This window comes from Atractosteus spatula, chromosome 10, assembly GCF_055471065.1.
Source record: "Atractosteus spatula isolate fAtrSpa1 chromosome 10, fAtrSpa1.hap1, whole genome shotgun sequence".
Classification (NCBI taxonomy): domain Eukaryota; kingdom Metazoa; phylum Chordata; class Actinopteri; order Semionotiformes; family Lepisosteidae; genus Atractosteus; species Atractosteus spatula.
The window spans coordinates 30,503,168-30,524,297 of NC_142715.1; the positions used below are offsets into that span (position 1 = coordinate 30,503,168).

At 40.4% G+C, this 21,130-nt stretch overlaps 2 protein-coding genes across 2 annotated transcripts; one reads left to right on the plus strand and one right to left on the minus strand.

Annotated features, from left to right (window-relative positions):
- Nucleotides 1-1,244: 1,244 nt before the first annotated feature.
- On the plus strand, nucleotides 1,245-4,021 carry LOC148827895 (GTPase IMAP family member 2-like). The gene is made up of 3 exons (XM_088926394.1): nucleotides 1,245-1,330; nucleotides 1,694-1,863; nucleotides 3,396-4,021. The coding sequence occupies exons 1-3, from the start codon at nucleotides 1,245-1,247 to the stop codon at nucleotides 4,019-4,021; spliced, it is 882 nt and encodes a 293-aa protein (XP_088782520.1).
- Nucleotides 4,022-8,194: 4,173 nt separating this feature from the next.
- On the minus strand, nucleotides 8,195-13,623 carry LOC148827896 (uncharacterized). The gene is made up of 3 exons (XM_088926399.1): nucleotides 13,572-13,623; nucleotides 10,654-10,799; nucleotides 8,195-10,146 (listed from the first exon to the last, which is right to left on the minus strand). The coding sequence occupies exons 2-3, from the start codon at nucleotides 10,686-10,688 to the stop codon at nucleotides 8,532-8,534; spliced, it is 1,650 nt and encodes a 549-aa protein (XP_088782525.1). The 5' UTR covers nucleotides 10,689-10,799; nucleotides 13,572-13,623; the 3' UTR covers nucleotides 8,195-8,531.
- Nucleotides 13,624-21,130: the final 7,507 nt, after the last annotated feature.

Genomic DNA, 21,130 nt, shown 5'->3' on the forward strand with positions numbered 1-21,130 from the left:
CCATTAGCACAGTCCCAGCTAAAACAAGCAAATAATAAAATGGACTCAAAAGGATTTCTTATTTAGTATAGTGTAGTATTTAGTCTCAGAGCCTCTTTCCTGTACTGCACAACCCCCGGTTTCTCCCAGTGAAACTTTTTAAGAAAAAGCTTGAATAAGCCAATAAGCGCTGTATTAAATAATCAAGCCTAGAAAATACAAACCATGTGTTAGCTTTTACATTAGACTGGGAGAGACATGCATGGATATAGGAAATTATACAAAGATGAAAAACACAGCCTGTGAATAAATAGATATAATGGATTTCAGTGCCTTAAAGATCTGAATGACAGTTTTCAAACCTGCAACTATATTTTAGCTGGATGCAAGGGACGGTTAATGATTCTTAACACTATAGGGTACTATCTGTGTACTACAGTATCTAGAAAAAAAAGTGCTCACAAACGAGAAAGATTGTTGTTACAGGATGAGGAAACATGTGACAGGAAAGAACTGTTAAACTAAGAGAAATTAAAACAGCTTTTAGTTATGTGTGGCTTGTATGTGTGGTCCGTAGTGTTCTCTGTTTACTTCTAAGAAAAGATAATTCCATAACAAATTAATTTTGTATCTGCTACAGAGACAAATAGCCTGCCATATAATTTTCTGTTCAAGATGAAATATTTTGCACAGAAATAGTGACATAAAGAAATTATGACATTTGAATACATTTTAGTACTCATAGTTTTCTTTCACATCATCTATCATCATGGAGACTTTAAGATCCTTAAATGTTACATTCGCTGTTGCATCTCTTTTGCTTCAGCATTCAATGAGGTGAAGTATTGCTAAAATGTATTTTGCATAGTGTCATGTTTCTCAAATACCATAAATGAACATTCTCAAAAATCTACATTAGTACAATAATGTACAATTAATATCAATGCCAAACCACTATTTACATTACATTTATTTTGCACTACTCTTTTGAAAAATACAGAATCTTTCCATTTTAAGATGGCTGCTATCTATATATAACCAACATGAATAATACACCTAACAATGTGTTTAAAATTCAATTTATATGCATCATAATTTAGGTGTCATAAATTATATTTTAAATTAAATAAATTAAGTATTATTAAGTATTTTTAATTAATACTTATACAAAATCTTCAACATGTTTTCACTGTATTTAAATCATCCATGTACTGACCAGTCTCACACCTGCTTCAGTGGGGCTGCCATTTGTGAGCTGCAGGGTGATGTGGCTACTGGCGAGCAAAGGAGAATTTCAGCGGAGATCAAAGGAGTATCCTGTGGTCCTGGAGAAGCCTAGCCCTTCACAATTGTATTTGATCCTAATCTTGACTTCTCCTGTAAACCAGCAATTGGTTAATAAACAAAAATAAAAAAACAAGTCCTGATGTAGTTATCGTTTTGGAGTTTTGGTCCACTGCGAATTAATATCAGCGTTAACCCCCTCCCAATCTGAAGGCAAGACAAGGCAAGAACTCCTTCCAGCACCTTGTGGATTGGTAATTGCTTGAGGCTTTATGTTTATAATATAAACAGCCCAGTTCCTTGGCAGGATATCCTTTGAACTGCTTTTTGTACATCAACTGGAACTTGTGTCGGTGCTGCTGGTGCTGGGAGTGGTGGTGTAGCGGAGCTAGTTCAGTCACGGTGACGTCATCACCCTCCCTGCACGTAGCAGGGACATCAGCTGCCCTTTAGCTCACTTGGCTGGTTCCCTGTTGCGCTATGCTGGTAGACCTGGGTTTGCACCCCAGGTGTTGCAGGACAAACCGGCGAGGTGGAGCGGCGAGGGCAAGAGCCAGCGCAGAACCATGACATCACATTGCTGCCATGACCAGAATGGGAGTATCCTTCGCCGAGGCGAAGTCGGCAGGGGAGGGTGTAGTGGAGCTAGTTCAGATATGGTGATGTCATCACCTTTCCTGTGCGTAGCTGGGACCTCAGCCGGCTGGGCTGGGGGAGGTCTCCTTTAGCTCTCTCGGCTGGTTCCCTGTTGCATTACGCCAGTACACCCGGGTTTGGTCGCAGGTGTTGCAAGACGAACCGATAGGGTGGAGCAGTGGAGAACTGCAACAGTCACATTGGCACTATTGACTGTCACCATTGTGAAAATCTACAGCTGGCTAGGGTTCTCAACTGGTACGATTCCAAAGAGGACATTACATCTTTTTATATACAGTGTAAGATGACCGGGGAAGGGTCATCCAGGACAGGTATTTCAGGAACGACCTGCTCAATATACTCGACTTAGACCTGAGCAAGACGACCGCCAAGAGAAGTCAGCTGACCCGCAGATGGAAAGGGCTCAGTCCGAAAAACAACTAGACACAGGTGTGTCTCATCAGGAAACACAATATATATGCCCCGGAAACAGTGAACCAGCGCAGAAGCCAGTAGGTGAATGCATTTTGGAGGAGATAGTGGAATCAGGTTGGTGTTGGTACGGATTGAAGAATAACGGATTAACGGAAGAAATAAAGGATTACGGTTTACGGTTTGTGATTTGGATACGACGCGGATTTGTGGTACTTTACGGACTTTGGAACTCGGACTGAATAAGGATTGAGAGAATGGATTGCAGGCTGGCTTGGAAGACGAACAAAACTGGAGAAACTGAGAAAACTCAGAAATTAAAGTATGGTGTGAGTTCTTTTGTCTCAGTTACATAAACCTTTCCCCCAGAGACACCACAGTACTTAATCCTATCTAAAACAAACTAATAAATAAATAATTTCTATAGGAAAAGGTCAGAATCACAATGAGTGATTATTTTATATCAAAAAGTAGGAAGTGAAAGGTTTAGATAAAATTCACAGGTTGGCAAAAAGCAGATGATTCATGTAAGTTCAGAGCTTTGATTTCTCTGCAGGTACTAAGAACACAAACTATGATCTGAAAATGGGAAACACTGAGCTAGAAAAGGCAACTTGTGAAAAACACTGAGGATGTGTTGATTCATCATTTACATCTTATAGACAATTCAGAGAGAATGTTAGAATTCATGGTTAATAATGTAGAATTGAGCTGTATTAACACCTCATTAAACCCTGTTGTGTACGAAGCCCTTTGATTAATGGAAATATAGGACTGTAACACAGAGGGGTTTGGGTGTCTTGTACAAACTGCACAGCTCTGTTGTTGAAATCCACTCTCTGAGATCTAGAAACAACTAAGATGAGCTACAGATCAATCAGTCCTGAAAGTAGGTATCTTGCCTGTCTGATAGTAATTAGTAAATTGGTATAGTTGCTCTTCAACAATTGGACATGCAGCTGAGACCTTAGAGTGAGCAAATCAGACTCCTTTTACCTGTGGAAAGGTTGGTCTCCTCTCATGTGTCACCTCCCTGATGCTCCTGTCTCTCCTCCTGTTGCAAGGAGACCCCACAGTCAAACCCAGACTCCAGCCTCGCCCCTCTGAGCTGAGACTGGTGCTGCTGGGCAGGACTGGTGCTGAGTCGAACGCAGCAGGAAACACCATCCTAGGCTCAGAGGAGTTTCCCTCTGAAGCCAGAAGCTCCGGGGACACTCAGGAGAGCCGGAAGAGGACAGGACAAGTGTTTGGGAGACGGGTGACTGTGGTGGACACTCCAGACTGGCTCCACGCCGGACTGTCTGAGGGGGACAGGAGACAGGATGTGGGGCCCTGTGTTAACCTGTCTGCCCTGGGACCCCATGCCTTCCTCCTGGTGACCCCACTGGGCCAATACACAGGGGAGGAGAGGAGGACACTGGAGACAGTCCTGGAGATATTCGGGGAGAGGGCCCTGGGACACACCATGGTCCTGTTCACCCACGCTGATGAGCTGACCAGCAGGACGCTGGAGGAGTCTGTGCACACAGGCAGCAGGGAGCTCCAGTGGCTCCTGGAGAAGTGTGGGAACAGGTATCACGCCCTCAACAACAAGGACATGGGCAGCACTCAGGTCACAGAGCTGCTGGAGAAGATAGAGGAGCTGGTAGCAGGATACAAGGGCAGCTACTACAGCACTGAGATGTACTAGGAGGCCGAGTCCCAGATCAGACAGAGGCAACTGCAGATCCTGAGGGACAGAAAGGAGAGGAAACAGAGGGAGGAGGAGAGACTGAGGACAGCAGGAGCAGTGATACTGGGAGCCGGAATGGGGGCAGTAATAGGGGCCCTAGCAAGAGCAGCAGCAGGGACAGTAATAGGAGCTGCAGCAGGAGCTCAGATAGGAGCTTTACTGGGAGGGGAAACCAGAGCAGCACAGACTCACACACAAGAGCACACACAGCCCGCAGACACACAGGAGCACACACAGCCCGCAGACACACAAGAGCACGCACAGCCCGCAGTCACACAAGAGCACGCACAGCCCGCAGACACGCCCGCAGACACACAAGAGAACACACAGTAGTCACAACGTAGTCACACACAACCTGAAGGCACTCAAGAATACATAACCCTCAGACACACAAGAGCACGCACAGCCCGCAGTCACACAAGAGCACACACAGTCTGCAGACATAAGAGAAATACAGGATAGAGACTGAGGAGTTGAAAGAGACTGTAGAAAGATTCAAAATAGAGATGGAGGAGCTCAGGCAGTGTTATTCAAGTGACAGAGAGACAGAGACAGACACTGCCGCAGGTCAGTCACTGATCCACACAGTCTTTCCCAGCAGGAGAGGAAGATTGGATACTTCTTGGACACAGAGTGAGGACTTTCCACTGAAACACTGATCTCTTCCTTGTAAGAGATCTGACTCACTGAAAACCAGCCGTTTGTTTCCAATGTTATGAAAAGTAATTTTAAATTAATGTTGTATTTTTATTGTGTTTTATAATGTATATATAAATGTCATGAATACTTTTTGGATATAATTCTGAAATTGTATATATGTATGTAACAGAATATATGTATATAATTATAACAGTAATGTGAGTTTTTATCCAGTTTATCCAGCAGGCGACAGGCATTGTGGGCCAGGACAGCCGTGAGGTGGCCGGGCTTTGTCTGCGATCACAGCGGGAGCTTGTGCCTCATTTTCAAAGTGTTTCTAGTGTTTGTTTTAGAGGTTCTGTTCATGGTGTGGTCTTAAGGAAGAGAAAAAGGCGCTTTAGCATAATGGTCAACAACACTGCGCGCATTATTCCAGCTTATCGCTTGGACAAAAAGACCTTTCTGGAAGAAAAGAGCGTTTTTACCTCCTTCCAGCCGGAGTGCAGCTGCAGAAACACACCGCTCGCTTGTGTAGAAGGATGTTGAAACGCTGTTGGAAAACAAATGTGATGATGAAAGAAGTCATTTAATTATGGCGCCAAAACCCGCTTCCGTCTTGTCCGGCAATTATGACTTTATATCTCGCAATTACGAATCATAAAAGTCATAATGTTGAGATCTAAAGTTGAAACGGTGAGATACCAGAGCATGTTTTTTTCTTTCTCCCAGGCAGAAACGGCTACCACAGATAAGGGAGAGAAATTGACTTTTATGTTTTATATTTTATATATACTTTATTCTCATGAGCTGATAATAAAAGAGAAAACTGGCGCCAAAACCCGCTTCCGGCTCGTCCTCCAGATACTGCTGCTGCGCCGGTTGCTGAGCGACTCTCCGAGTTTGAGCGCTCGAGCTCCTCTCAGTGCTGTTTTATTCCCAGGTGAGGAGACGCTTCTTTCCTGGAAATCCCAGGAATGACTGGGAATCCTCCGCCAGCTCCTTCCAGTGGGAATCTCCTGTGGGCTGGGAGGGATGGCGGAGGCTCTTCCCTGGTGTTTCTGCAGATGAGGGGAGTCCTGGTGTCCGTGTGGCGGCGCAGCTGGTGAAAACGCTCCCTGTGCTGTGGGTGTTGTGGGCTGCCAGTGTTTCCGAGAGAAACGGGCTGTTTGTGTGGGAAGATGTTCTTTCCTCAGGAGGGGAAGGGCCGAGCGGGAAGGAAAGTTCTGGAAGTGCGCGTCTCCTCTCCGTCTGCTTCAGTCCCAGTTACTGCGACACCGGGACAGAACAGGAGTGACGAGCGAGTCTTCTTCCCTACACGGGGTATTAGTGGGGTTTTTTAGGAAACAGGACAGAGATATACAGTAGAAAAGGACACCAGTGGGAGAGAGTCCTGAAACTGATTAATGAATCTCTCTCAGTTCTTGCCTTGATCCGGGTTGTACCCAGTCCCAGTTTAAACTGGTTTAAAATGTGGGACTTCTGCCCTGACACGACCCCACATGTCTCCGCATGAGCCGGGAGTCCTGTAACGTGTTTTTAGACAGAAACCCGCCAGAACAGACACATTAGAAGCGACCTGGAGGAGAGGTCAGAGCGGGGAGAGTTTCTGGACGAGTATAAAAACCGGGAACTTCGCTTTTTACAGCAACACTTTCTGATTAAAGTGTCCCGTTACTTCACTCTCAAGAAAACAATTTAAAATAACAGTTAATATTTCCAGAAATTGAGTAGTCGGGTGAAGTCCCATTTTATTAGAAAAAGATTTTATCTCCTGACTGTTACTCTCACTAATATAATACTGTCTGTGTTGTTATCAGTTACAGTTACTCCGACATCGGGACTCATTACTGCTCATTTCATTAATTACAGTTAATTAACTCTTTATACTGAGTTTAGTTAGTCGTGAACAGAAGTCCGTCCAGTTTCTATGCTCTTTATCCAGTACAGGGTCGCGTCTTTCACACTAATGAAATGTAAAGAATGAAAACTCGTTGAAATGAGCAGTAATAGCTGAATTCACCAGAGAAACAGGGGAATTTACTAAGAGGAGACTTATTTTATTATTATTATTATTATTATTATTATTATTAAAAACGAGTGTACTTCGTCAGCGTGAATTACGTTTTCTAATATCACTTCCGGCTTTTTTAAGATTCTTTGAGCTTGTAGTTTATATATAAATATGTATTTATTAGTACTTCACATTCTATTTCGGTACCACAGCAGTTATATGAGCCTGGTATTTTCGCTCACGCCTGTTTTAAATACATTCATGGAGGCAGGTAGTTCGCTCTAAGTGTAACCCTGTCTGAACGCTTCCCCACAGCAGGCAATAGCTACTAGTTACGAACTACAATTCTCACAAATTCCTGCGGGCGTCTTTATTTTTTTGCATGTTTGTCACACTGAATTTTTTGACTACTTCAGACTGATCTTTTGGTCTACTTCACTTTGTCAGGCAGGTCCTTTTTAAGTGATTTCTTGATTGTGGCAGTAATCAGGCCTGGGTGTGGCTAGAGAAATTGAACTCAGCTTTCCAAAGATGTGATAAACCACAGTTGATTTATGTTTTAACAGGGGGGGCAATCATTTTTTCACACAGGGCCATGTAGGTTTGGATTTTTTTTCCCTTAATAATAAAAACCTTCATTTAAAAACTGCATTTTGTGTTTACTTGTGTTATCTTTGTCTAATATTTCAATTTGTTTGATGATCTGAAACATTTCAGTGTGACAAACATGCAAAAAAAGAAGAAATCAGGAAGGGGGCAAACACTTTTTCACACCACTGTATATATACAGTATAGTGTTCCACGTCCCCCTAAATCCATCTTACCTGTCTCTCTGAAACAATGTCTATCAGCTAATGTGGTGGATTCTGTCTCATCTCATTTATTTCTGATACTCGCGGCCCTGAAGTATGAGAACTAAACTATCAAATCATTTTTTTTATGCTCTCTTTAGTTTTGTCTTGGTCTTTGTGAAAAGGCAGTGAGACCAGTCAAAATGGAGAAAGAAACCCCAGCGGTTAATGGATGGGTGCTTACAAAAAACAATGCAAAGTTTACTGCCATTGTCCTAATTGAACTCCCAGGTCCACATTGACACATCGACCATTTTGGTAGGAGAACAGTCGAACACCTGGGACAAAAGCTACCACTGGCCTTATTCAATTTTCACATCGACTGATGTCACAAAGTCTTCTCTTGCTTGTCAGTGATTCTTACTGCTTTTGAAGGAACAGGGGAAGGTTTATAAACAGGGTTTATTCTGTGCTGAAAAGAAAAGAGACCTAATGTGTCGGCTGTGGAGCTTCTTCAGGTGTCATTTATTGCTTCTGTCCATCATTACACGACTTCTTGGGCTGATTCTTATTTGTGAGCCAGTCATGCATCCAGGCTTCACTTTCACAATGAACACAAAAACACGACTTTCATTTCAGGCATTTTGAAATGTTTTTTATTCATATCTATTTTTAAAATTGGCTCCATCTTGATAAGTACAATGTGATGGTTTGAATTGATTAAAAAATAGGAAATACAAATTGGAAAAAATGGAAATAATGTGTTTTAATTTATTAAAAAAATGGAAATAAAAAACAAACATTGTTGAAGTTGGAACAATAAATATCCCAACTCCACTATTAGCCCCACTGTAAGGAATGACCAGGGCAAAGAAACTGTCAGTGAGCCTGACCTTCTCTATGACACTAAACTTCACTAAACCAGGTTCATTTCTGTATGCATGCCTACACATTAATGATCAGTCTGTGAAAAGTGGGGCTTGGTTTCTTTTCGGGGAGAGATGTCTTCAGTTGAGATGGGGAGATTTCAGTCACAACACAGGCTCTGAACACTTTGAATTATTTGAGCTTGTTCCTTCTTCTTCTGAAGATTTCCAATTCTCTCCTTGAATCCAGGTTTATGTTCCTCCATCTCCTTGGAAATCAGGAGCTCAATGTAATCTGTTGCAGACAGAGGGTTGGGCTTCAACGCAATCTCTTCTAATCTGCTTACACACTCATGTGATTTCTGAAGCAACATCTCGACTTTCTTTTCGGTTTCATCCAAATCACGCTGCAATTCTGCTAACACCATTTCTGCATTCATCGTAGCCCCGCACGCGTGCTCATACTGTGCTTTTTGTTCTTGATAGGTGCGTTTCTCATGTTTTACTGTCTGGATGTAGTTTGCTTTTTCTCTGACATGCAGGTCCACACTGCACATTCCAGGACAGACTGTACATTCAGAGTCCTCCATTACATCACACCATTTTAGGACAATAGCCCAGGAACAGTCGTCATGGCAAGTCATTTTGCAGTGGTTGCAGTTATTTGAGTAATGGTCCGTGTCCTTCTTTTCCTTCACTGATACCGGTACTGTGTAAGTGAAATTTTTGTTTTCCTCCATCTTGTCTTTGTTTTTTTCGAATTCTTGCCAAGTCCGTCTGAGCTCCTCTTGTTTATTTAATGCAGCATTGATCTGGGGCTGCAGTCCCTCCACACAGGCCTGCAGCTGTTTGCGCTCTTTCAGAACCTCCTGGGTTAACTGCAAACTCTTTGGCTCCATTTCATTCACTGCCTCAAAAAATCTTTTCATGCTTTTTTCACCTAATTTCCAGAACATTTCGTCAAAGCTGTCATCATCATCATCGCTGTCTTTACTGGATTGTTTCTTGCTGTTACAAACAGAGTACAGGGCAGAGTTGTTGAACTTGAAGTGAACCGGTTTACCCTTCTTATCTTTAATACAAGGAATAGCTGCAGCGTTTATGGCTTCAAGAACAGCAGGAGGTTTTCCATCTGCAAATGTTACAATTATCATGATGTTTTTCTCGATGTCCTTTCCAAATATTGACAGGATAGAGTCAAAAATATATCTCTGGGTAGGTGTGAGACGGGCTTGTGATGCCTGGACCACAAAGCACACCGCATCGATCATGTGAACACCCCGTGGCGATTTGAACAGCTCGCGCAAACTTTCAGTGATAATTCTGTCTTGCTCAATCCCTCTAGTGTCTCCAAACCCTGGAGTATCAATTATAGTCAGGGAAAATAGAACTCTAAAATTGTCTTGTTTGTTGATTTTGTAAACAGTAACTGCTGTGGTCTGAGATTCAGCTTGAGATTTGCTCTTTATGCTCTCATTTATAATTTCAATCCGGAAGTCGTCTTCCTGTTTAACCCCCAGGATATAATTGACTATTGAATTAATGTGGGTGGATTTCCCAGAGCCTGTGGCTCCAACCATCATTATTGTCCTGTTTCTGATCCTTGGGTCATTTTTACCAAAGGTACACCTTCTGATCATCCCCTTCGGATTAAGATCCTCAGTTTTTGTCTTTAGTAAGTAAACTTGTGGTGATCCATGTGTTTTCACTGTACTTTCATTAATGATTTTATATAGATGATGTGGATGTGCACATTTTTCTTCTTTTTGTGCTCTCCTAAAAAATAAATTAAAAAAAATTCAAAATGAATATAGAAGTAGCAAATATTTAGAGAACATAGCAAAAAAACATGGTTCTTTTAACATAAAGGTTCACGAGAGCTTCAAGTCTTTCATTTTCATTGTTCAATTTCTTTTTTTCACATCTTAATGCACGTTTGAATTTAGTGAGTATGTCATTGCGGGATACTCACATAGGCTTGTCTTAGAGAAAGCAGAAGCCATCTTACTGTAGGTGCTTAAATAATGAATAATAATAAACAATTGCTGGAATTTCATTGTAACTACAGTGCTATGAAAATGTATTCAGTTCTTGCACATTTCTTTACATTTTGTTTCAGTCAAATGCCTTTGAGTTCACATTTATACACACCAATTTCAATTAAAGTGAGCACTTAGGTTGTTGCAATTGACCCATAGTTGCCAACATACCTCATTATAAATAGCAAATGCACCATGAAACAACATAAATATTTATAGTCAACAAGAGATACAAGTCTCTTACTTTTCATTAGAATTATGTGCGTTGAAATATGCCATCGATGAGTATAATTCAATAGAAAAAATAAACCTCTGTTGTTGCTGTAAACTGTTGCAGTAAGCTTGCTGAACAGCTAAGTTGAGCTTGTTGAAGAACTCTTATTCTGGATCCTAGAAAAGATAAACACATACAATTATTTGCAAGGGTTTGCAAATCACAACTACGTGTAGAGGTTCAGCAATTTTTTCCCAATGAGTAATTGATTTTAACTTTATGAACGGATTCAGCAAACACCGACAATGTCAATGTCTGTTCTTGATGTATTTCCTCTGTCATGAGACTCCTTCTTCCACGTACATGGATTGGGCCAGGTGTCAGAGTAAATCCAAGACAAATGCCAAGGAATGAAATAAGAAGCAGATCTGGTGTGGATGTTTGGTGATTATTTCCCTCCCCTGTGACACAAGGACAGCAGATGAACCTTCACCTTTGTTTTCACTAACTGTACTTTCATCAATTTCCCTACGGGATTAATAAAGTATTATCTATCTCTACTTTCCACCTGGCTTGGAAGTCAGCCTTTTAATTTTCAATACAGACCACAAGAGGGCACCATGGAACAGGTCCACATCCTTCTAGTGACAATTTTCCGTATAAAATAATGTATTTGTCTGGTTAATACATTTCTCCCAAGTGACTTACAGATATTTTACTTGTTCAGTTCAAGTGAAGTATCTTGCTGAAGAGTAGAATCACAGCATCTCACCTGGGATTTCAACCCAAAACCTTCCCTTCCCTTCTTAACTCCTTACTGCAGATAAGAGATTGATTTATATCTCTCTTCTTTTGTGCAGTTGCCAGTTGAGGACAAGGTAGTGGTGTTCAAAAAAGCTACCTTTTGAAATGATAAGGAGTATTGCATCAATCCTGTACCACTGTAATCCTGCAAACCTGTAATTATTACTTAATTCTTAATTAATTAAGTCCTTATATTACCTTAATTGAAGTTAAGGGCTAGGGGCAGTAATATGTCATTCTTATCTTTCAGGAAACTTAAGTGACAGGAATACCTCTCTTTAAATTAATCCCATTTTTATAAATCATATTTCCCCCCACATTTGCTGAAAAACAACAAAACTGTCAAGGAATTGGGTTAATACTAGATCGAAAGCATAACTCATTACACTTTGACCCAGGAAAACAAAAGCAATGTTGTTAGTAATCAGCTGCCAGCACATCAAAACAACTGCCATCTACTTTTCCTGCAGAAGCATATTTATTTCATATTCACATGTTAAATAGGTATATTTCAGAATCATATTCCTAATTAACTTGTTTAGTAAATAATGCAAAGCTTAGTACAGTTTATCTTAATCTGATGTGTACACGTTAACACACCTGCAAACGCTCTACCGTGCTATTTATACCATCCTGACCTGCTTCCCGCTGCTCCGTATTGAGTCTACTCCTTGAGAGCTCTACCTGGCGTTTTCCCCCCGTACCTCATATAGCGGTAATGCTTGTTAATAAGACAGAATTAATTTATTCTGGATTCTGGACTCCCCTTCTGCCTTTTTGACTTTGGACCTCGCCTCTCGTCTCGGACTGTTTGCCCCCAGATTACGACTTACCCCTTTTGACCACGGCCTCTTGCTTTGGGTTGTTCGCTTCTATCGCTTCTATCGCTCTTCCTGGTTACTGATACACCCTTTTCCTTTGTACACATCAGGAACTTGCCTATCTGATTGGATTGTTCGCCTGCCTTGTCAGCTACTCACTCCTGCGTCTGCACAGGATCCTTGTATCTATCCACCAGGGGTTCCTAACACTAGAGCAACATTTTGAGAGGCAACAGTTTCTGAGGCACACAGTTAGAAGGACATCAGATGGTAAAATGTGAATTGAGAGCTTTTAGGTGAAATATGGAAACCTGAGTCTAGGCCTCAGAGAGAAGAGCTTGGGGATTCTAATGAAAATGTCCTTCAGGTAGAAGAGGAAGTTAAAGGAACAAAACATCAAATAGTCTCAGAGGAGATAATGAATAACACAGATAATAAATTAATATAGATAATAAATATAAAAAATAACACATTTAACATCTGGGAAACTGGGTATCTGGTCCTAAACATTCAATGCTCTGGGAAGGTTTAGAGACGTTAAGTTAGTCTCCCCAGAGATGCTAGACAAATTTGTACCAGAGAACTACACATCTCCAGTGAAATGGCATGAAACATGGCTGTTAGACCACAAAGACATGAGCAGGCATTCTTCGTCTAGATTTTTAAACACTTCTACAAACATTCTTCAGACATGTACATGTATGTCAGTGTATGTTTGTGCACATACTTGAAGCTCACATTTTATTAAAATACCAAACTAAGAAGAATTTCATATAGTATTTTGAAACTTTATACAAGGAAAATCCATCTTAATTATATTATCCCTCGTGAACGTTTGTTAGAAACTTTAAAACTTTAAAAAGTTTAAAAGTGACCTCTTTTCATGCATTGTATAGGGATAGTTAGGCATGCCTTTTAGCCTTTATCTGTAATAATAAAGGGATGCTGGGAGTTTTTAACATCAGCATATACTATATGGCTCCAGATTAGGAAAAAGTGTATTAATGTATGCAATACCTTATAGCTGTAAAAAATAAAATCATCCAACATATCTCAAAGCTCAAAGTAAGTCAGAAAAGGTACTGTACTGTATATGTAAGACATTAAGTCGGTCAGTTTTGTTTTGCAAGTAAATGCTTACTTTTAAAGTATTCACAAATCTTAAAATAACATACTGTACATGTTAAAATCTATGAATGGAAAAATTCAAAGAGCAAAGAATAAGAATAAAATTTGCTTTATTTTTTAAATTTATATCATATGAAACGATCACAAGGTAGAATAAGAATAAAATAAAACCAGAATATCTGAATCTGAGCTTACCAAAGTAGAAAAGTTTTAGGAGTTATGGGTTCTCTTCTCAGTCTCAGAATCTGAAAGACTTTAGTTCTTGTAAGAAGCAAAATTCCTTTTTATACCCTTTACTGAGGGGAGGAGCAAATTCATGAAGTCAGCATACAGTACATCCCTCATGTCTTGGAAACAGTTTCAACTGCAGAGAATTGGAAACCACTAACCTTTTTAAGAAGAAAAGAAGAACTATTATTCAATTAAAACAGCATTGCGGTAGTTTGTATGGCATTATTCTAACATGTTATTGCTCTAATATACAAATGAAATAAAAGCCTATGGACTTTTTAGGAATATATATGAGTAAAAATTACATACTGAAATTTTTGGGTGGATGCTTTCAGAAACAGCTCAAATTCAGCATGTTTGCCTGGCTGTGCTCCTGAGAAAAAGGCAACATAAGCAGGCAAACTGAAAACATCTTTGGTCTGATGAAACGCAAATTAAACTCTTTATCCTGAAAGCACAATGTCTGGCACAACCTGTACCCAAGGAAGCAAAGTGGTGGCAGCATTGTTCAAAGACCTTTTCTCAGTGCCTGAAGCTCCTGGCAGGATAGTGGGAAAGATTCCGGGAGCCAAATACAGGCACATCCCTGATGAGAAATTGCTTCAGTCAGCAAAAGACCTAAGACTGGGGTGAAGATTCATGTTCCAACATGACAGTGACTCTAAGCACACAGCCAAAGTGACACGTTAGTGGCTTAAGAACAAAGTCAAATTCATTCCACCCTTAAACTGAACACTTTAAGTTTTAAACAAAAAGCTGTAGAACAAAGTTAATGGGCATCACAGCATCAGCTTCTTCTGCTTATCGAATGCTGTGTGCTTTAAAATAATCAGAACACTGCCTGAGGAAAATAACACGAGAAACCATTTGTACTCATATCATGAGGTCAATCTACCGATCTTTCAAAGTAGATCTGCTTCACTCTTCAGACCATAATTGGAAGGTGTTTTGAATCATGTGACTTCTTGGAAGTAAGGCGAATTTCTATAACCAGTACACACAGCAAAGACATACTACGTGTGTATAACGGTGCACTTTATTTCCTGTTTGTGTAGATCAGAATGATAGAGAAACCCAGACAAATTGACAGAACACTAGAACCAATCAACACATACACAATACCTCTTAGAGTCTGGTGACAGCAAAGAGTAAACTTATTTTCCCTACTGTCGAGAAATTACAATTTGTGATCAAGAACTTCATATGACGAAGTATGACAATATAATATAGGTTTTAGTTGTATTATTTTGGGGGAGATTCCATACCTACATACAATAATGTTAAAACACTGTACTTTGTGTTCCGCCCACAAATTCAAGTAACTATAAACATTGAGACTCATACACTTTCAATAATTTTCAGAGTGTAAAAGTCACTGCTTGACTGCACAGTCTGTACCTTCGTCTTACCAGACACCTTTTCATTTGAGATGCTTTGACAAGCTTTTCCATTGTGTTTTGGATTGGAATTGAAATTAGAGCTTATTTATTGAACTCTCCTATGTTTTGGGGTTGTGTGGATTTTTGCCCAGTGTTTCCCATCAAACTCTGTCAAGTTGGATAGGGAGCATCCTGAGCCACAATCTTCAAGTCCTTCTATATAGTATCAATGGGATTCAAATTCAAATCTTGCGTGTTCATTAACCCGCCCCTGACTGCAACACCAGGACAGAACAGGAGTGACGAGCGAGTCTTCTTTCCTACACAGGGTATTAGTGGGTTTTTTTAGGAAACAGGACAGAGATATAGAAAAGGGCACCAATGGGATAGAGTCCTGAAACTGATTGATGAATCTCTCAGTTCTTGTCTTGATCCGGGTTGTACCCAGTCCCAGTTTAAACTGGTTTACAATGTGGGACTTCTGCCCTGACACGACCCCACACGTGTCTCCACATGAGACGGGAGTCCTATAACGTGTTTTTAGACAGAAACCCGCCAGAACAGACACATTAGAAGCAACCTGGAGGAGAGGTCAGAGCGGGGAGAGTTTCTGGACGAGTATAAAAACCGGGAACTTTGCTTTTTACAGCAACACTTTCTGATTAAAAAGGCCCGTTACTTCACTCTCAAGAAAACAATTTAAAATAACAGTAATGGATTAGTCGGGTGATGTCCCATTTTATTAGAAAATATTTGATCTGACTGTTACTCTCACTAATATAATACTGTCTGTGTTGTTATCAGTTACAGTTACTCCGACACCGGGACTCATTACAGCTCATGACATTAATTACAGTTAATTAACTCTTTATCCTGAGTGTCTATAGTCGTGAACAGAGGTCCGTCCAGTTTCTATGCGCTGTATCCAGTACGGGGTCGCGTCTTTCACACTAATGAAATGTAAAGAATGAAAACTCTTTGAAATGAGCAGTAAAACCCGGATTTACCAGAGAAACAGGGAAACTTATTAAAACGAGACTGTATTAAATACAAGTGAACTTCGTCAGTGTGAACTACATTTTCTAATATCTCTTCAGCTTCTTTAAGCTTCTTTGAGCCTACAGTTTATATATAAATATTTATTAATACCTCATATTGTATTTCGGTACCACAGCAGTTATATGAGCCTGGTATTTTCACCCACGGCTATTTAAATAAATTCCTAATGGAGGCAGGAAGTTTGCTCTAAGTGTAACCCTGTTTGAGCGCTTCAGCATACCAGGCAATAGCGACTACTTACGAACTACAATTCCCACAACCCCCCTAGTCAACTTCCTGCACCGCGAGTTCCACACAGCCTGGCCGTGGTGACGTCACGAAGGTCCCTTCCAATGCTGGCTGTATTCAGAGACGCGCGCCGAGAATAAACTCACACTGGATCTTTAAACCTTTTTTAAAGGTTTATTTTCTTAAAAGTTAGTAAAAAAATATGGGGGCATTTCCAGAGATATCTATAGGACAGGAGTACTGCAGCTCGTAACGCGGATCTTCCTCTCAGTCTCGTACATCCTACGCTCATTACAGGTGATGTTACGCTGTCCCGTGTAAAAACTGTCTCACACTCTGTAACACACACAGGACTGAACAGGACAATTCCCCCACACTGCAACTACACTTCACTGAACTCACAACACTGTTACACACGAGTGGGTTTTTCTGTTTTCACTCTGCTCTCCTGAAAGCTTTTTCAATTAACCCTTTATATACTTTAATTTTATTTCAATTAAAATTTTCAATTAACCCTTTATATACTTTATAAATACAAGTATGAATAATTTTGCAGAGAAACAGGGGAAGTGGCTCCGTTACTCCAAACAAACTCTCTCTGACTGCTGGACGGTTTCTCACTTGTGACCCCAAACAGTGGGCGAAGGTTGCGAGGTGGGGAGCCGGTCAATAGTAGCTCAGACAGGTACTGAGGTGCCAAGCCCTGTTTGTATGTGAGCATGAGGATTTTGAAGTCGACACGAAATGTGACAGGAAGCCAGTGCAGGGACAGTAATGTGATCATTTGCACTAGGCCTGGTCAGGATTCTGTCTGCCAAGTTCTGGTCATACTGAAGTTTTTTGGATTTAAATACCCCGGCGTTACTGCAATCAATACGAGAGAAGACGCGTTGACCAACTGTTCAGCAACAAAGACAAAATAGAACATAGTGTGGTGGTATATCTGAGATGGAAGAAAAATGTGTTTGCAATATTCTGCAACTGAGAGTAAAAAATTAAGCAAGGATTGGATATAACCCTAATGTTCTTCAGTTTAGATTGAAGCTCCAGTACTGTACAATCCACAGGGTTACTGCATTGGCTCTACAGAGTTCATGGGCCTTGTCTTGTGGCAGTTTGTAAAGGAAATTGTAAGTCAAGAAGGTTTTTATATCAGAAATGCAATTTAAGAGTGCAGAGACAGCTACTTTAGTGTCAGGTTTAGTGTGGGCATACTGTAGGTTTAAGTATCATAGAAATGGTAATTCAGTTCATAGGAATTTAATTAATCTCTGTGGTTCCTCTCTCTGTTATAAAGTGGTTAATTTCAATGAGGTGATTGTTAAACTGAACTGCAACAGCACACTCTCAGATTTTCACAAAGAGGCAAGTTAGATATAATTCAATTCAATTCAATTTATTTTTATATAGTGCCTTTCACAACAAGGTTGCCCCAAGGCGCTTAACAATACAATTGACGATACATTTTGTCAATACAGAACAGAAGACAATGGAGGAGAGGAACCAAAAACTCCTTAGTAAGGAGAGAAAAAACCTCAAGTGGTCCAAGGCCAACTAGTTGCCCTATCCCTTTGGGCACGCTAATATTATATTAGAATGATTTGAATACTGAGATTGACTCTGCATCCCAAATATGCGGTGGGAGACTATTCCATAAGCTAGGGGCCCTGTAACTAAAGGCTTTACTGCCAACTGTTTTTTATTAATGGAATATGTAGAAGACCTGCATTCTGTGATCTAAGCGGGCGACTTGGATGGTATACATTAATAAGTTCCATTAGATAGACAGGTGCCTGATCTCTGAGAGTCTTGTAAGTAAGTAGAAGGATTTTGAAGTCCACCCTGTACCTGACAGGAAGCCAATTGAAGAGAGCTAAGTATGGGGGTTATATGGTCTACTCCTAGTAACAATTCTAGCTTCTGCATTCTGAGTTCACAGTAAGGTGTTGAAAGAGTGGTGGGTGCTCCCTGTTAGTAGGCCATTGCAGTTATCTAACATGCTGTATACCAGTGCATGTATTCTCTGTGTCTTGAGTGGAGAAAAACTGCCTTAGTTTTGCAATATTTCTTGTAGGAAGCATGTTTTAGATACTGTTTTAACATGAGAGTTAAATGAGAGCCTTGTGTCTAATATGACACCTAGGTTACGTGCTGAGTCTCTGAGGCAAAGTTTTAAATCCTCCGAGTTAAGTGCTGAAGTTATAGCAGTCCTATCAGTATTGTTTCCTCCAAACAACAAAACCTCAGTTTTATCAGAGTTAAGTAACAAAAAGGTTTCACACATTCAAGTCTTTACTTCATTAATGCAATTAAATAAAGTGATAATAGAGTTGTCATTAAGTGTAAACGAAATGTACCTTTGAGTGTCATCAGCATATGAATGAAAGTTAATATTATGTTTTCGGATTATCCTACCTAGCACCAACATGTAGAGAGAGAAAAATATTGGTCCCAGCATTGATCCCTGTGGTACCCCAAATTGAACATGTAACAGTAATAGTGTCATCCTTTTGGAACTTTAATCTATTTGGGATAACCAATGTCAAAAATCACCATAATGCTGGAAACGAATAGACTCAACAGTGCAATCTTCCACTTTTGTGGTGCTATTTCAAGCTAGCTTTGTACTTTTAAATCTTAGAACAAAGGTTAGAACAAAGGTTAGATTACAGCACTCACCCACAGTCTCATGACACATCACACAGTGACACACCACAGCTCATGACACATAGTGCTACTTTTGACATTTCTAAAGGAGGAAATGTATTTTGTTCAGACTTTACTATGTTCCCCATCCTTTTACTAAACTCTTCCTCAAACTCTTATACAGTAAATTTTGTACATAGACACACAGTACCCTGGCTCCAAACCAGTATCATCTCTAGACTTTATGAAAATTTGAAAATGGGGTCCTTCTATGGGTGACCGGTGAAGTCACAATATGTAGTGTCATAGTGTCCACATACTTGAACTGCACCAGTACAGTTGGCTCAAAACCAGTATAAGCTTCACACCAATACACTTGGCTCCACACTAGAATGAGCAGCACACCATTCAATATACTCTCAATATCTGTTGCTCCACTGCAAAATCATCTTCTGTTACCCACTGAAATGCCACTTTAAACCTCCTCCTTGATATTGCAGACACCAAGATTGCTTGTCTTTCACCCCAATGACCAGCAGATCCTTCAATCTGTAAGTGTAGGACACTCCGTTCAATCTAAAGAGACACAGTTCCTCCAGCCTGGCAGTGTAGTTCATTTCCTTCCGCTCAGTTTGCTCTTCTCCACACTAATTCCAATATAATTTCTATAACATCTATAACATGGTGATCACTTCTGTACACAATAATTTAAATGAGGCCTCACTAGTGCATTGTACAGTTTTAATACCACTTCCCATAATTTTAATTATTCAATTTTCACTACAACTAAACATTTTGTTTTCCTTTTTAACTGCTTCCACATAGCGTCCAGAAAATGTGAGCAGAATGTTTCAGTCCTGGATTCAAAATTAAAAAAAAAACAAACACATAGTGGTCCCGGCTTAATTCAACACATTCTCCATGTGTTAGTAGGACAGAGTGCCTCATCCTTGCAATTTCCCAATACCCCCTGTGCCCTTGAGATGCGTCACAAACCAGTCTTAGTTGACAGCAACAGGGGAACAGGTCGTTTCTGTACTGTGTTCAAGTATGTGGACACAATGACACGATGTGTTGTGACACAGCAGAGTACATTTTTTTTTCTGAAACTCCACCAGTCACCCATAGAAGGAACCGATTTTCTTCCTCCACAAATCTTCTTCCTCCATAAAAAGGCATGTGGCACCTGGATCAGTGGTTAAAACTGATCCTATTTCCAGATCAGTGATAAACGTTCCTCATATGGTTGCATGGTGTTCAATCCAAATATCACTCTCTCAACCACCCTCTAAAAATACTCTCATTATTACAGTGTACACTATGTGAATGAGTCTCCATGAACACTCTATGGACAGAGTGTATGATCACAGTATAGAAACTCTCTGGAGAGGAAAGTGCAGTTCTCTAATCCACAAGGTCACTAAGATATTTGACAATATGAATAAAACATACTGTAGGCTAATGTTTTTTTTAAGATGTGTTCTATTGTGTGTGCAGATACGCTACATTTTTCATACATATATATTGTGTATTATCCATTAGCCATTCAAAAGTATCAGTGTCAGATGATCTGCTATACAATGTCAGATGGTGCACTCTGCCTGCAACCATCATTTGTACCCAGGAAAGTGACTCACTGATTCCAGGTAAAAGATGTACTCTGCAGAGAGCTGTCTGAGTTCTGTTCTCAGACTGACTCTTCCAGCTGGGAAGTGTTACACTTTGGCAAAGTGGAAGAAATCCTAAAGCCTATTGAGTAATGAGAGAATTCATACATGAGATAAAGACTAGTTTATTGAAAAGAGGCATTAACACAAGCAAAGAGTTGATGTACCTGAAAGGATGAGGTCTCATGGAAACATCTGAAGCCAAGGCAAGCAATGATGGAAGATTCCGAGTAGGATCTGCAATAATGGACAGGAGCAGTGGGAGTGGTCCAGGCAGGTGACGGTGCAGCACAGCAGGACTGGACAGGATAATCAGGAACAAGACTGGAAATGGCCAAAAGTGCACAGACCACCAGGTAAGCAGGAACTGGACCAGGAACAGAAGAAGAAGTGTGCAGGATCGCCAGAAAGCAAGATGAGACTAAAACATGGAAAATAACAGATCAAGACAGAGTGCAGAAACAACATTCAATAAAGAAAGTTATATATTTTTGGCTAAAATCAACATACTAATTATTATAGAAAATGCGAGTTCATTCCTGAC

Excerpts from the sequence above, each read along its gene's own strand:
- LOC148827895 (XM_088926394.1), top strand. The coding sequence starts at position 1,245 with ATGTGGCTACTGGCGAGCAAAGGAGAATTTCAGCGGAGATCAAAGGAG. Across the intron at positions 1,331-1,693 it reads AAGCCTAGCCCTTCACAATT|CAGGGACATCAGCTGCCCTT; the intron begins GTATTTGATCCT and ends CCCTGCACGTAG. Across the intron at positions 1,864-3,395 it reads CTGCCATGACCAGAATGGGA|GAGACCCCACAGTCAAACCC; the intron begins GTATCCTTCGCC and ends TCCTGTTGCAAG.
- LOC148827896 (XM_088926399.1), bottom strand. The coding sequence starts at position 10,688 with ATGGCATATTTCAACGCACATAATTCTAATGAAAA. Across the intron at positions 10,147-10,653 it reads GCACATAATTCTAATGAAAA|GAGAGCACAAAAAGAAGAAA; the intron begins GTAAGAGACTTG and ends TTTATTTTTTAG.